This window comes from Furipterus horrens, unplaced genomic scaffold, assembly GCF_987537825.1.
Source record: "Furipterus horrens unplaced genomic scaffold, mFurHor1.1.pri manual_scaffold_7, whole genome shotgun sequence".
Classification (NCBI taxonomy): Eukaryota; Metazoa; Chordata; class Mammalia; order Chiroptera; family Furipteridae; genus Furipterus; species Furipterus horrens.
The window spans coordinates 4,904,727-4,919,395 of record NW_028327177.1 but is presented as its reverse complement, the minus strand read 5'-3'; the positions used below and the strand labels follow the sequence as shown (position 1 = coordinate 4,919,395).

The window sequence follows — 14,669 nt, the reverse complement described above, 5'->3', positions numbered from 1 at the left end:
TTCCCTACGCTCCCGTTATTTCCCCGGTTTCCCCATCTGCTCAGTTTATACGGCTCTTCACGACACACCCAGCATCTTGGTAAGGGTGGAAGGGTTGAATTGGTAATCTCTGTGCACAGATGAAGAGTCTGAGGCTCAAGGAGTTCCACCTGATTTTCCCAAGGACTAGCAGTGACCTACCCATAGCTTCTCTGAGCCCCAGAACTCTTTCCAAACTAAAACACGTGGTCTCTCTGCTTAGAACTGTTTATCATTTCAACCTGATGGAGCATCTGCCTCTAGGCGGTGGGAGCAAAAGCAGCGCCAGGCTAGCGTTCCGGTAAGGAGGCTTTTGGGAGAGAGGGCCTGAGAAAGAGAGCTGATGGTTTGGGTGGGAAGGAAAGGCGCCCTCGTAACCCCGTGGCCACGCACGGCCAGGGAGGCCCCGTGCGGGACGTCGTGCATAGCATAAGCCGTGGCTGCGGGGATGCACGCCCACGGCGCAAATCTCCCGTCCGGTTCTCCGCCTCCCTCCCTCTCCCGCGGAGACGATGACCAAAGCTATCGCACTCCCGCAGCAATTTCATCCAAACCCTCAGAAAGGTGCACACGCGTTTCACCGCCGAAACGGACGGTGGCAGAAATACACAAATAAATAAAGAAATGCACCTGCGGCGGGAGGACATGCCAAACAAAAGTGATTCCAGCTGGGAGCCGCTGTGCTCTGCCCCTCGCTGAACTGCTGTCCTAGGGCTCCCCTAACCAGGCACCACAACCCACTACACAGTGTATGGTCTCGCGGGTCTGGAGGCCAGGGGACTAAAATCAGGGTGTCCGTGGGGCTTGCTCCCTCGAGGCTGCGGGGAGGGGCCTGGGACCCCTGGCAGCCCCAGGCCTTTCTCGGCAGGTAGGTGGCCGTCTGCCCTCTGCATGTCTGTGTCCAAGTGGCTCCTTATTATCAGAGCACCAGTCACATTAGAGTAAGTGCCTCTAGGGTCTTCACGGTCACGCACCTCGGGGCCCAGGGACCCTCCTGGCATAGAGGGGCGCATAACAGCTGCTCTGGAAAGGGTGCTGAAGGGCAGAAGGTGACCCCACCACCTCATCTGGCAGGTGAGAAACGGGTCCTTTCCAATCCAGTGCATAGGGTCCTTGGGGCTCGATTTTGCCAACTGCAAAATGGGAGTAGAGGGGTGGGCAAGGCCACGTGCTCCGAGTCTCCCCTGCGCCCAGGCCCGCCGGGAGCAGGAGAACAAGGTGGAGGCCCAAGCCCCCCACCCCCCGCCTCGCTGTCCCATAACTGAGCCTCGAGGAAGATGTGCAGCTTCTGCAGCGTAGAGGGGCATGAAAAGCCAGTGCACTCGGTCACCTTTCAGGTGCCTTGTAACCCACACGCTATCATTTTTTTGGTGGAGAGAGGCCCTCGGAGCCGCTGACCCACTTTACAGGCAGAGATGGTGGTACATGTGCAGAGATAGGAAGTCTCCTGATTAGAGCAGGGACCCTGGGCCGACCGCCTGGGTTAGAAACCAGCTCTGACTCTTATTAGCTCGGTGACCTAGACAAGTCACTTAACCTCCCCTGTGACTCAGCTTCTTCTTCTGTAAAATGGAGAAACGAATAGTAGTACCTACTTCAGAGGGTTCCTGTGTTGATTACTCTGTATAGCAGATGGGGCCTGACAACCCAGGAGCGCCAAGAGCGTCCCGTTGGCCGTGCCCATCAGCGCGTGCTCCCGACAGCTCCCTGTCTGTGCCTTCTCTCCCTGCCGCTGTCACAGCGCCACCATGTACGTAGCAGATACTCGGATCAATGAATGAGTCGCAGACACCAATTTAACTTGTTGGCAAGTCTGTCTCACTGCTCCTGGAGCTGTCACTCCTGTCTCGTTTATTTCTGGCTCCAATCTACAGACATAAAATACATGTGCGTGCCTCACATTCCCAGCCATCTGTCTCACGCCGCCGTCTCTGCGAGCATTTATTAGCTTTCCTGGCGTCGCCGGTGAACGGATCCCAATGAATTACCACCGTTGCACTGACTGTGGTTAATGAATCATGGAAGAGTGTGGCTCTGTAATGGCTCACCTGGGTTATACATGGGATTTTTGTCCCTGGAACTGAGGGACAAACTCCAGGAGGGAAGACTTGACTTATTTTGACTAGCAGGTGGGGTAGGAAAGGACTCTTGGAATTAAAAATCTACCCAGGCTCCATCCATGTAGGACATTGGCCCACCCTTTAATTTGGGGGGAAGAGGCTCAGTGCAGTGGAAGAATACATTTTTTTGAAGTTAATGCCATCTCTTCCGCTGTGAGTTTTCTTCACGTGAACAGGTTCCCGCACCTCTGTTTTCTTACCTATAAAATGGGTATAGTTACACCTGCGTCAGAGTGTGCAGGTCCAAGTCAGTGGGTGTTGAACACCTGGCATATTGCAGCTGTTCAGTCCTGGTTCTTTTCCCTGTAGGAAAAATAAGGTTCTAAGAAGAAAAGAAAAACTTAAAATGATTAAATAGGCAGTAATGTTCCATCTTTCTAAGTTGTCCCAACCCTGGAAAACAGAGCCGTAAATTCTAGACTGAGGACATTTTGTACTGCACTGCATTTGCATTTGAGACAGTTCTGTGCATTCCAGGGGCTTTTAACACTTCAGATTCAAAATATTATCTTTCTAGTTGACTGTCTTGGTGAGTTTGTTGGAATTAGCGAACCGAAGAAAACATTCAGCGGCTGGATTCTTGAATTGGGTCCATTGATCTGGCTGCATCCTGTGTAATTAACAAGATTATTTCCCAGTAAATATAGAAGTAAATCATTTCCTGGAACTGACGGGTCCAACCTGGTGACATAGATAAGCTTGTGATATACATTCTCTTCAACACTGATTCATCAGATATTTGCCTACTGCCCTCTATGCCCCCCAGTCTCCTACGGGACCCCAGAGCTAGAACAGCAGGTAAGACAGCCTTCTGAAACTGGCGCAGTGTCATGAAGTGGGGCTGATGAGTGTCCAGAGTAAGTTCAGATAACTGCCCCAGGAAGGAGAAAAGGGAAAGGCTTGTCATGTCTGAGGATGAAGAAGGAGGCCAGCAGCTGGAGTCCACTGAAGAAACAGGAAGTGGTTGGAGAGTCAAGAGGAAAAAAGACAGGGTCCTGTAGTTCACATAGGAGTTTATAAACAGCGGCATACGGAACGGCGGTATTTTCTCTGCGTCTGATGGAAAGGCCTTGGAGACTTTTAAGAAGACACATTGTATAGAATGCCCCTTGGTCTTTTCTTTCACATTCAAAACCCACTCTCTAAAAGCCAAGGTTTTTTTTTTAATAGAATGTAGAACAGAAACCCTGATTTCCCATGCAATGGTCAGTGAGTTAACCAGAAAAGCCAGTTAAAATGGGAACTCATGGGAAATGAGTAAGATGGATAGATACCTCACACCTTCAGTTTTATCTCTAAGCGTGTAAGTGTGTTCAGTTGGCGTGGTTTCAGCTCAGGGTCCAAGGCTTCAGCAGGTCAATGCAGTTTGGAGCCGTCCCTCGGAATTTCTTACAGAACCATAAACGTAACGCATGGTCTACAGCTGCCAGTTTTGCTCTCTTGAAAGTAGGGCATCCGCATGCCCTGCGATCAAGCTCTCCGGTTGCAACAACAAACGCAACGGGCATAAACAGATTAGAGACAGACTCCGCTGGCTCCGGGTAAACACGGAGCTTCCCGGCGAGAAGGATGCTTTGGGCCAGGAAAGCCGAGCCTCTTCTGAGCGATAGTTGTTACGCTTTATGTCGGGAAGGAAAGTCCCAGGGTAACTCAGTGAGGCCACGGAAAGCTTCCACGGCACTGCCAAACGATAAGTCATCCTGCTCTGCTGGGCTTTAGGGAACTGTGGAAATATTGCAAGTATTTCACTTGGGGCGGGAAGGGGGATTGTAGCATTTTAAATAAATCGGGGCGCTTGTTTTTTAAGGGAACCGCCTAGGAATCCTTTTGTGGAACGGAAGCCATTGGTCTGTCCTTCATGGGCAAAATGTGAACTTTTGTGTGTTAGATGTGTCCAGAGAGGAGCCCACCAACAGGCTTCTACGTGTAAGTGATTGAACGAGGTTTCAACCCCCCAACAGAAAAGCCTGGGAAGAAGCAGGAGCATTTTCATTCCCCGGGATCCCAAATTTCCTTTGGAGGAAGTTTTCTAGAGATGCCAGCTAGAGATAAGAAGGGGAGTCTGTTTTATGGGAATGAGGACAACAAACTTCCTCCTACAGATGGAACAACAGGCTCTCAAATAGTCCAACCAGAGGGGCTGGAAAGAGAAGCCCTTTCTGCAACCTAAGCCTCTTGAACCCCTGTTCCTTAGAAGAACCCCCATTGTATGAATAGAAAACCCAAGGCTCAGAGAGTCGGCGGTGGAAGTGGGGTCTAAGCCATGCCCACTGCGCATGGGCAGGAAGCTGTCCCAGGCCCCACCCCCACACATGAGATGAGAAGATCCAGACTTGGCCTGAGCACCAAACAAGTAACTGTCAAATTTGGGAAAACTTGATCAAAGACCGCAAACGCCAACTAAAAGCTGAATAGAACCAGCCGGACCATACACTTACGTCATGCAGCGGATCTGTGTGTCGGATTTATCAGCCATCAAGTGCAGCCCAGAGCAAAGATGCCAAGTCAGGGTGCAGGGACCGTCTGCACCCCAGACTTCAAACACTCAGCTCTGGAGTCTGTCCTTTTCCCTCGTCAGGCCCTGCTGATGCTGCACCCAGGTCCCCTGCTCTTCCTCTGGAGGGTCCTGGGGATCCCAGCCAGGGCTCAGACCCACTAAAGGCCTGGTGCTCTGCTCCCCAGTGCTGTCATCCGGGGCTCCGTCTGACCGACCCTCCTCCAGATGTCTGCCTTAAACGGCTCAAAATAACTGCAGGGTCCTGACAAAGATCAGCCGTGCTGCGGAAAAAACAAAGCAGACGTCATCACACACAGCACCACAGATGGGCCGGAATGCCAGGCCTTGCCCCGGGAGCAGTGCCCTGCAGCCTTTAGGGTCACAGGCCGTGATGGGCCGGGGTCAACTTCCACCCGTTCACGAGAGCCAGGGGGCATGTGTTCCCCAGCTCCGTGGTCCATGACATCCCGTTGGTCATTTGAAATGGTCTGTGACAGGAGTATTTGCACCGTGGAAATTAGCAAATGCCTGCTCTCCACCCGCAGCCAAGCCTGCTGTCAGACACTCACCACTGGCACAGACCTTCTTGAGAATGTGGTTGACGTGATGACACCTCTCCCAACAGAGAGGCACGTATGCAGCGTCACGCCTTTTCACATGTAACATCAGGGAACTGGTGGTCATCTGAAACCCTGTCATGGAACCCTCGGGTTAAAGACCACCCCCCCCGGGAAAATGGAAAAATAAATGGGCATATGAACCAGAAACAGGGCCAGAGATTTGAAATATTTTATTGCAAAACCTAATTCAATGTTCGGAAGCATGAATGCATCGCCGTTTTACAGATAGAAACCCTGAGGCCCAGAGAGGTTATGTATCTTATTTGGGATTTAACAGACACTAAGCCATCGATGGGGGATTTGAACTGAGGGCTCTGGTGTTGGAAACTGGTCTCTGTTCATGCGAAAGGCAGCTTTCCTTGGTGGAAGCAGTAGACAAGGCCACTGTGGTAGGCGGAAGGACAAAATGCCCAGATCCTAATACCTTAAACCTGCAGTTGTGTGACCTTACATGGCAAAGGGACCTGACAGATGTGGCCGAGGTGAAGGACCTTGAGACAGGAGATTGTCCAGGGGTACCCAGCAGGAGCGGGAGGCAGAGGAAGATGTCCGAGAGACAGGCGTGCGGAGGACGTGGCTCACCGTTGCTGGCTTTGAGGCTGGAGGAAGGGCGCTGTGGTGGTGGCTGCGGGATGCTAAGCATGGCCTTCAGTGTATAGCCAGGGAGCAGGGGAACCCGGGTCCTCCATCTCCAGGGACAGAATGTCACAACCCCGTGAGGAGGCAGGTTCTCCCAGGGCCTCCAGAAGGAATGACACCTGCTGACACCCTGCCTTTAGCCCGGTGACACCAGGGCGGGACTTTCGAGCTCCAGAAACTGTGAGGCAGTGCCCGTGTGTCCTTTGAAGCCACCAGGCGCCCGGTGACTTCTCAGGGCATCATTAAAATGGACACAGCATTGTCTCAGAAGGGCCTCAGGAGAAGCGGGCCCTGGCGATTCGGCAGAGGGGCCAGGGCCGTCCCTGTGGCCTGCCCGATCCCTCTGCAGCCAGCTCAGAGGGGGCAGCCTCTGAGGAGGTGTAGACCTCCACGAGCCCAGTGGTGACAATGGTGGAGGAGACCCGTGCGGTGAGGCTGGTGGGGACAGCGGACTTCAGAGTGACGGATGAGGCTGAATCCTGGCGTGGCCATTTAACCACGATGCGGCCTTGCCAAGAAAACAGCCGCCATGAGTCCACATCACCTCCAGTGTAAAAACCCAGCTAATTACTCCAATCATATCTACGTACAGGGACCCTGAGCTAATATGGGCGAACATGATTTATAAACCACGCTGTGTGGGTTTATGTGCGAGACGATTTCCGTGGGCCTTGTTACAACTTCTATCTTCTTGGCATTTTTTGCTTTGTGTTCCTTTTCCCTTTGTGGATCGTTAAGCAATGTTAAGAACTTGGCTCATGAATCCTTTTCAGTGACCCTCAGTCCCCTGCCCACAGGGTGAGTAAACAGAGTGCAAAATGCGGGGCCTGGGACCCTCAGCTTTGAATTCTGGCTCGCCGCCTCTCTGGCATGTCACTCCCCCTTTCTGAGCCTCGCTGGGGTCATTGCCTAGAAAATGGGCAGGTGATGATGCCATCTGCTTGCCTGCCAGTCCTGAACGTCAGGGGTCAAAGGCCTACCCAGTCCCTGGCACATCCCAGGTGCTCAGGAAATGACAGCTGGGACACGTGCTGAGCAGAGCTGGCAGCAAAACAGGCCAGCTTGGCAACTGCCGAATCTGGCTCTTTTCTGAGCTCCACCAAGTACTCCTGGCGCTGGGCAAGGGCCTTGGCTCTTCCGGTCCCAGGATCCTATGCATGTGACAGCATGTCCCTTCCTGCTTTTCTCTCGGGAATAAAGTGGAGCTGACTCCACTCTCAAGGGTCCAGGGTGCCTGACCAGGGAGATGCTGCTCCCTGTGGCTCTTATTCTCCTCATCCCGATCAACTGCGGCTGATCCTGTGGGTCACACGTGTCCCCTCTCCCTCCTATGAGGCCTCCAATGTCGGGCCCCCGTGCTCACACAATAACACTACACCCTTTATAATACCTGGCATTTGTAAAGACAGTTGTTTTAGGAGCTGCCAGGTGCCGTGGCTGGGTTGGTCTGGTATTTCCTGATGAGGAAACTGAGAGATAGGGAAGTCAGATGACACCCAGTTAGTTACACAGGCAGTGAGTACCTGAGCTGAGTCTCAGCTGAGCGACTCAGCCCTGCAACCAGTGACAGGTACTCCTGATGATGATTCTTGTCATCATAGGAGGAACTTCAGCTCTTGAGTCCCTCAGAAGTCCCCAGGCTACACTGGGACCTGGCCATCGGGCCCCAGCCCCATCCCTGTTGGTCCCCACGGTTGCTAGCCTTGCCCGAGGGTCCCCTTTCCCAGTGTGGGGGTGGGCACTGCAGGGCATCACTCTGAGTCAGAGGCGGAGCCACACCGCGTATTCACAAAGCATCTTCCCCTGTAGCTGGTTAACCTCAATACGAACTGCTTTTATCTGGAAACCGCCTGGTCTGAGGCTTTTCCCGGGACATCTGTCCATCTGGGGCTCTGCCCATTACACCAGCACGGATGAGACTCGCTGGTGACCGTCGGTACCCTGGTCACAGTCTCTGCTGTTACCTTAAAGGCAGGCAGTTGCATCAGGAGGGAGAAAGAACTGGGCCACGCTGCACTTCCCTTTGAAGTGCCCACTCCACATGCCATCATGTTCTGATCTTCCCAGCAGCCGTGAGAAGCAGGGGTTTCAATACCCACTCCATAGATGATGAAGCAGGGCATGAGGGAGATCTAGTAACTTGCCAGACGTCACCCCCCTTAACATGGAGGGAGGGGCCAAGCCCATGGGCCCTTTGGTTAGCCTCGTGCTTCCTAGCAACGCCCCTGATCAACTCCTCCCTTCAACCGACTGCATGTCTTTGGGGAAATCAAGAAACCTCTCCGGACCTTCTTTTTCTTGTCTGAAAAATTAGAGACTGGCTCTTGAGATAAGTTTGGGGCCAACTACAAGGGTCAGAAAACACAGTCTCCACACAAGACCATGTCAGTTTTGATCCCAAGTGCAAGTTTAAGAGGCCCCAATACCTGCCCTCAGTTTGATCATTCACTAGAAGGACGCACAAACCTCACTGAAAGCTGCTCTGTTCCGCTCGCGGTGATGGTTATCACAGGGAAGGATACAGATGAGGATGAGCCAGACAAAGAGGGGCATAGCTCAGAGCTTGGGGTGGGGTGGGGGGCGGGTCCCAACGCAAAAGTCCCTCATTGTCTCCTGTGGGATGAGGAGGGGTAACTCTCTCCACATGGATGTGTGACAATACACACTGAGTCGTGCCAACCAGGGAGACTCATCCACACCTGGTGTGTGGAGGTTTTATTGGGGCCTTGTTAGGTAGGCGTGATTCACTGGCTGGTTGGCTGATGTCCTGTGTGGTTAATCTTAGCCTCCAAGTTGGCTGATACTGTGTGACCCAGACCTCCCCCCCCATCCTAAGTCACATGGTTGGTCTTTTGGCACGGCCAGCCCCTACCCTACCACTGTCAGATGTGGTCACATTTACCAGAGGACCCAGGGTGGCCAGCCTTTGCCCTAAACAAAGATACTCCTATCAGGTATGACATCAGTTACCTCCCAAGCACTGAGGACAAGGGCCAGACCTCTCTTTGGGAACAGCCAGATTCTTTACCGTTTAGCTGTAAAGTCCCTCCCAGTTCCTGCATCCCCCCCATGTTCCATCCCAGGGCCCCATGGACCGCTGGGCAGGCCTTTCCAGTGTTAGCTGCAGCTCAGTCCATTCCGACCATTTGTCTGGCCTCCAAATCATGACTTCTTTCCTGCCTGCTGCTTATTAGGTATTCACTCCGTCATGGAATATACTTATGGACCTGCCACTATGTGCCAGGCACTGTACCAGGGTTGGCTACGTGGATGAATGTCAACCTTGAAGAGCTGTAAGCATGCACGCCATGTATGAACAAGGGTTGGCATAGAGAAGGGGCTCAAACTGTAGGTTATTTTGAACAAATAGGTGTTCAGTTGATATTGTGAGTATCATTGTTGGAATATGGTCAAAAGAACATTCATTCTCTTGGACAATTACTTAGAGCATTGTTTCCAGAGACTTAGGTGCTCGGCACGGGGTACGTGTCAACCAACAGGCATCCCACAGAGCTGCCCCCAAGGGGCTGTGGGACTAAATAAAGGTCCAGCCAAATCTCAGCTGCACGAAACACTGAATCGGAAGCCTAAACAGGAAGAGAGAAGAGTCTTCATTTGGAGGCAGATGTTGGTTTTTGGCTCGTTGGGTTTTTCCAGCACTTCATGACTCTTTTAACCTTTGCTTCTCCTTATTTCCGTGTGTTTTCTCAGCCTGGAACTGCTGGCCGACGTTCAGTATGCCTTTGGGCTGCCCTTTCACCCTGCCTACGAGGGGCAGTTTACCCTGGAGGAGAAAAGCATGTCCCTGAAAATCATGCAGTACTTTTCCAACTTCATCCGATCCGGGTGAGTGGGCCACGTGTGCCCCGATGCTCCCTGTGCGCCCCTGCCCCCCCCCCCCAAACAGAGGCCACGTTTTGCATTGATGGACTCACCGTCTCCTCCCTTGATTTGGCGGTCAGCTGCCGCTGGTCTCCCTGGCTCGGTCAACCCTTTCCAGCCGAAACTATCTTTGCATAGATCAATCTCTGTGAAGAAAAGTTTCAATCAGAGTCCCTTGTTCAGCTGCGTTTGGTGGCCCGTGATCAGGGTTTCTCAGCCTCAGCACTGCGGGCACTGGGGCTGGACAGGCCTCTGTGCTGGGGACTGTCCTGGGCACTGGAGGCTGGTTAGCAGCATGTCTGGCCTCCGCCTCACCCCCATCCCACCTGTGAGAACTGCGGCTGTCTCAGATGTCATCAGCTGCCCCCTGGAAGGCAAAGGTCACCTCAAGTGGAGGGCCACTGTGCTGGATTATCAAATTAAGAGAAAATGCCCAAGACTTGTCATGTTCTAGCTCTGGTCGCCCCCACGTACCTGCGTTCCAGCCCTCTTAGCACGCCGACTGCTCCCACCTCCCAGATTGCCTCCTGCGGCTCCTCCCACCCGTAGTTCACCTGTCTTCCTTTGCCCCCTTGCTGTACACGCATTGGTCACCTAGCATGGCGCTAGGACCCCCTGAAAGGTAAAGGGTAAACAAGGCATGGTTCAGCTGTCAGATTCTGACCGTCTGAAACGTAAAACCAACCATAGTTACCAGCAGGACCAAACAGAACTGTATACAGCGTTTTGTGGGAGTTCAGTGGAAAGACATTTCTTTCAATCTGGAATTAGAAAGTGTGTCACTAAGGAAGTGACATTGAAGCTGGGCCCTGGGGAAGCATGTGAGGGCCAAGGCGGGGCTAGGAAACACACCTGGCTTGGTGAATGTCGTCAGGTGGTTGGGTGGGACTGGGATGTGACTTGCATGAGGGCACATGCTGGGAGGGGGTTCTGGGTGACAAGTCTGAGAAGGAGCCTGCATCAGAGAGCACATGACATCCCCTTTCCAAAGGATGTTGACCTATAGGGGACAGACATTTGCGTGGCTCTAGGCCCTCCCTCTCTCGGGCCTGGGACAAAGAGACGCATCCCAGAGGCTGGTATGGTGTCCAGATTAAAGGGCGCCTGGACAGAAAGGGGCACAGTGGCCTCCTGAACGTCCAGAAACCTGAAGGGGCAAGGCCAGGTCCCGAGCAATGTTGCCGGGTCATGAACTCACGCCTTCCTCTTCTAGAGATGGCCTGGGAGTGGGAGCCCGGGGCCTTCACGCCTTCAGCCATCTGTGTTGCAGCAGTTAAATCCTGTCCTGACACTGAGGGTGTGTGAGCAGGTCCTCACAGACCAAGTGCAAGTGGAAGTGACCCTGAGGGATGAAAGGAAAGACAGGTTCCCTTCCTGGATGGTGCTTTCTTCTCCTTTTCCCAGAAATCCCAACTACCCTCATGAGTTCTCCAGGAGAGTGCCTGAGTTTGCAGTCCCCTGGCCTGACTTTGTCCCTGGTGCCAACGGCGAGAACTACAAGGAGTTCAGTGTCCTGCTCCCCAATCGACAGGGCCTGAAGAGGGCCGACTGCTCGTTCTGGTCCAAGTACATCCGGTCCCTGAAGGCGTCTGCAGGTAGGGGAGCCGGGAGCCGGCGGGGGCCGGGTGGAGGGCAGGCAGGTAGTGGGTCCTCAGCATTGACTGCACGCACCGTTTGCTAGGCCTGCACTGAGCGTACTGGAGCCGCTGGGTCATGGGGGGTGCCATTGGCATAGCTCCCTCCCCTGGGGAGCTCACAGTCTAGGGGACTCCTCTTTGCCAAGGGCCTCCTGTTCTAATGGAGGTGGGAGGGGGAAGTAAGGGAGAGAGGACACTGGTGGGGGGGGCAGAAAGAGCTGTGGGACAGCCGAGTGGGGAGCCAGCCTCCTACGTTGATGTGGGAACAGATGGTAGAACCTGGAACCACCTCCTCGCTGCCCTTGAGGGCTGGGTAAAGCATCTTGAAGAGTGAGTTCTAGCCAGGGGAGAAGTGGGCATACTGCCTCTTCCTGTTGAAATGGACGCCCTGTCAAAGAGAACTTCCTGTTGAAGAGAACTTCCTGTTGAAGAAATGTTAAGGAGAGAAAAGGAACCATAAAAAACTTGCTGGGAGTATCAAGATACATGCAATGCCCTTAAGAAGCTTCTGAGAGGGAGGGAGGGACAGAGCCCAGTCACTGTTCTTCAGCTTCCTGCCCCGCAGTGAGGGTTGGGAAGACTCCCCAAGGAGGTGGTACCAGGCCGAGTGTTTCAGAATGGCAGTTCTTGATGTAAAGACCAGTAAGAGGGAAGCATTCAGCAAGGAAGTGACCTTGCCCAACACCTTTTAGACTCTCAACCCTGCTTTTACCTTCTAAGATCCAGAGGCCGTACGTTGATGAACCCAAGTCCACTGTATCCTCTGCCTGTCCCTACAGCCAAGTTATCTGCAAGTGCCCCTCTGTGGGGCATTAGCAGGAAGCACCCATTGGAGGCTGGGGTCTCTTTGGGTCAAAGAGAAAGAGAGATGAGGGAGGATTGAACCAGCCTTGCCCTTGGTGTTTCAGATGAAGCCAAGGATGGGCTGTTCACCGGCAGTGAAGAGGAGGAGGAGGCAGCTGGCTCCGGCCTGAGGGAAGACCTCCTGGGCCTTTCAGATCTCAGCTCCAAGAGCTACAGCAAGTAACCAACCCCCTGATACCTCCACCCACCCTGCCAACCCCACCCCAGGCTGCTGCCACCCTGGGCAGCTCATTGTCTAAAATAGCCACTAGTTTTCAATAAAGTATCTACATGCAGTGACACATTGGTGACTCTGGTTTGTTCATTCAAGGATACCCTTGGGAAATGCCAAACGATGTCTTAATAATCTTCTGCTCTTACCCCACCTTCCTGAGTTTTGAACCCCAGGCTGCTATCTGCTATTTCCTTCCAACGAGTATCCTCTGCACACCAGGCTCTGTGCTGGGTGCTGGGGAGGCAAGGACCCTGCCCTCTACAAGGAGAGGAGAGCAGGTGAACAGATGTGACACAGGCTATGGGGTCCCATCGAGCGCAATCCCAGAGTTAGAAAGGATTCTCTGTGAAGGTTCTAGAAAGAAGGCAGGAGGCCAACTAGGATGGTGCAGTATTCTAAGCGAGAGACAATGAGGTCTGAATCGAGGCGGAGGGGTTAGAAATGGGAAGTATCCGAGAACCATTTAGGAAGTAGAATTGATAGGCCTTTATTGAATGTGAGGGGGCCGGTGCCAGGAGATAGAGGTATGACCCCAGTGTTCGGTTGATTCGGGTTCACAGATAAGTAACTGACTTTATCATTCACCCTCCGAAGGGACACCCTCCTAGTTCCTGAGGCCTCGTATCTTTCTCTGGCCAGTGGGAACCCTAGGGGAGGTCTCAGGGGACAGTCTTCACAGAATATTCATTAGCTTTCCAGGTGTGTCTTTCTGTATGTGGATTCATCAAAGTGTGCGTACACAGGGGTCAGCCTTGAAGACATTATAAACTCTTCTCTCCTCGGCAAAGGGCAGGAAGGCAAAGGTCACCAAAAAGTCAGGAGGTGAAAGGGGCAGGACCTCAGAGAGACCTTCAGGATCGGTAAGGCAGGAGTTGAGAAATTAAGTAAAGACAGTCACCTGGGTCACAGTCATTGGTCTGAGTCAGCTTCCTCCTGAGCCGGAAGCAACTGGGAGGGCAAGAAGCTGAGGCAAGTGACTTCCTCCAGGGGAAGCAGTAACCCAAGCCTGACAGGTCCTCCTCCTCTCAAGCCCCCGGACAGAGGCCACAGAGTGTCAGGGACTCAGGGACTCCTCGGTCCCCACTGGAGCTGAGGCAGCAGGGACAGCCCCTCCCAGACCACCCAAGGCCATCAGGCAGCGGTGCCAAGTCAGGTCTGAGTGCACGAAAGTCACCTGAGAAGCACATGGAAAACAGGTTTCTGGTCCCCAGATTTTGAGAATAAATGGGTTAAGGGGGCTTAGAAGTCTATATTTTCAAATTAACAAGACCTGTACTTAAGGAGTGACCTCCTGTAGTCCCCACCATCCCGTTCGGCAGAAGCCACTTCCTTCAACAGTTTGCTGCTTAGTTCAGCCACCCCGAGCCCCTCCAGAGTCCGAATATTGCCTGAGTGTGTGATTCATCAGCTCTCACCATTGATTACCGGTCCACTGAGTCCCACCAGCCTCTCCTCACGTACCTCCAGAAGCTGGCCCTGAGCCCCGGCACCCTGTCCTGAGAGTGCCGATAGGAGTCCACATTCTGGGCTGTTGCAAGGTCAGACAGCGAGTAAGAGTCACAACGGGGAAACAGACAAGTGGGGGGCTAACCAATGAGCACGGGGGCAGAAGCCAACATTCGGGCTCTCCCCAAGGGCTGCCTGGCCTGGGGCGTGTCTGCCTGGGAAGGAGAGATGGGGCCCAGTGTTTGTCTGAGGCCTTTGCGGGCTTGTCTAAGGTAACCCTGGGATCCTCCTGTGTCCTCGCACTTTGAGTGGAGCTCATCAGGTCTCTCCTTGAGACAGACTTACCGCCTTTCTCTCTTGCCCTCATCCAGCTGTCCCCGAGCATCCGTGAGTCCCACTGTGTGCCAGGCCAGAGGCGGGGGTCATGAGGATGTAGGGGCATGCTGATCCTTCTCATGAGTGGATAACATTGTCCGTCTGACTGATAACTTGAGGCCAGCCATGGAGGAGCTGGAGGAATGATGTTCTGGATAGAAAAAAGAGCAAACAAGGACATATCGGACAGGGACAAGCCACCCCCCTGCCCCACCCTCCTTCAGTCCCCCAGCCGAAAGAAGACCCAGGTCTTTTGCATTCGGTAGAAAATCAACATGGCCTCAGATGCCAGGCTAGGTGTCTGGACCAATATGGCCCCAGAAAAGGACCACCCAGCATGGACATACCAAAGTTTGA

General features: G+C 53.3%; 1 protein-coding gene across 1 annotated transcript in view; it reads left to right on the top strand.

The window, feature by feature from the left end:
• TG (thyroglobulin) overlaps positions 1-12,560 on the top strand; it is a 198,031-nt gene extending 185,471 nt beyond the window's left edge. The window contains exons 46-48 of the mRNA XM_090282726.1: positions 9,606-9,740; positions 11,181-11,371; positions 12,322-12,560. Coding sequence (XP_090138852.1) covers positions 9,606-9,740; positions 11,181-11,371; positions 12,322-12,440 — 445 coding nt within the window. The 3' untranslated portion in view covers positions 12,441-12,560. The remainder of the gene's footprint in view (positions 1-9,605; positions 9,741-11,180; positions 11,372-12,321) is intronic.
• Positions 12,561-14,669: the final 2,109 nt, after the last annotated feature.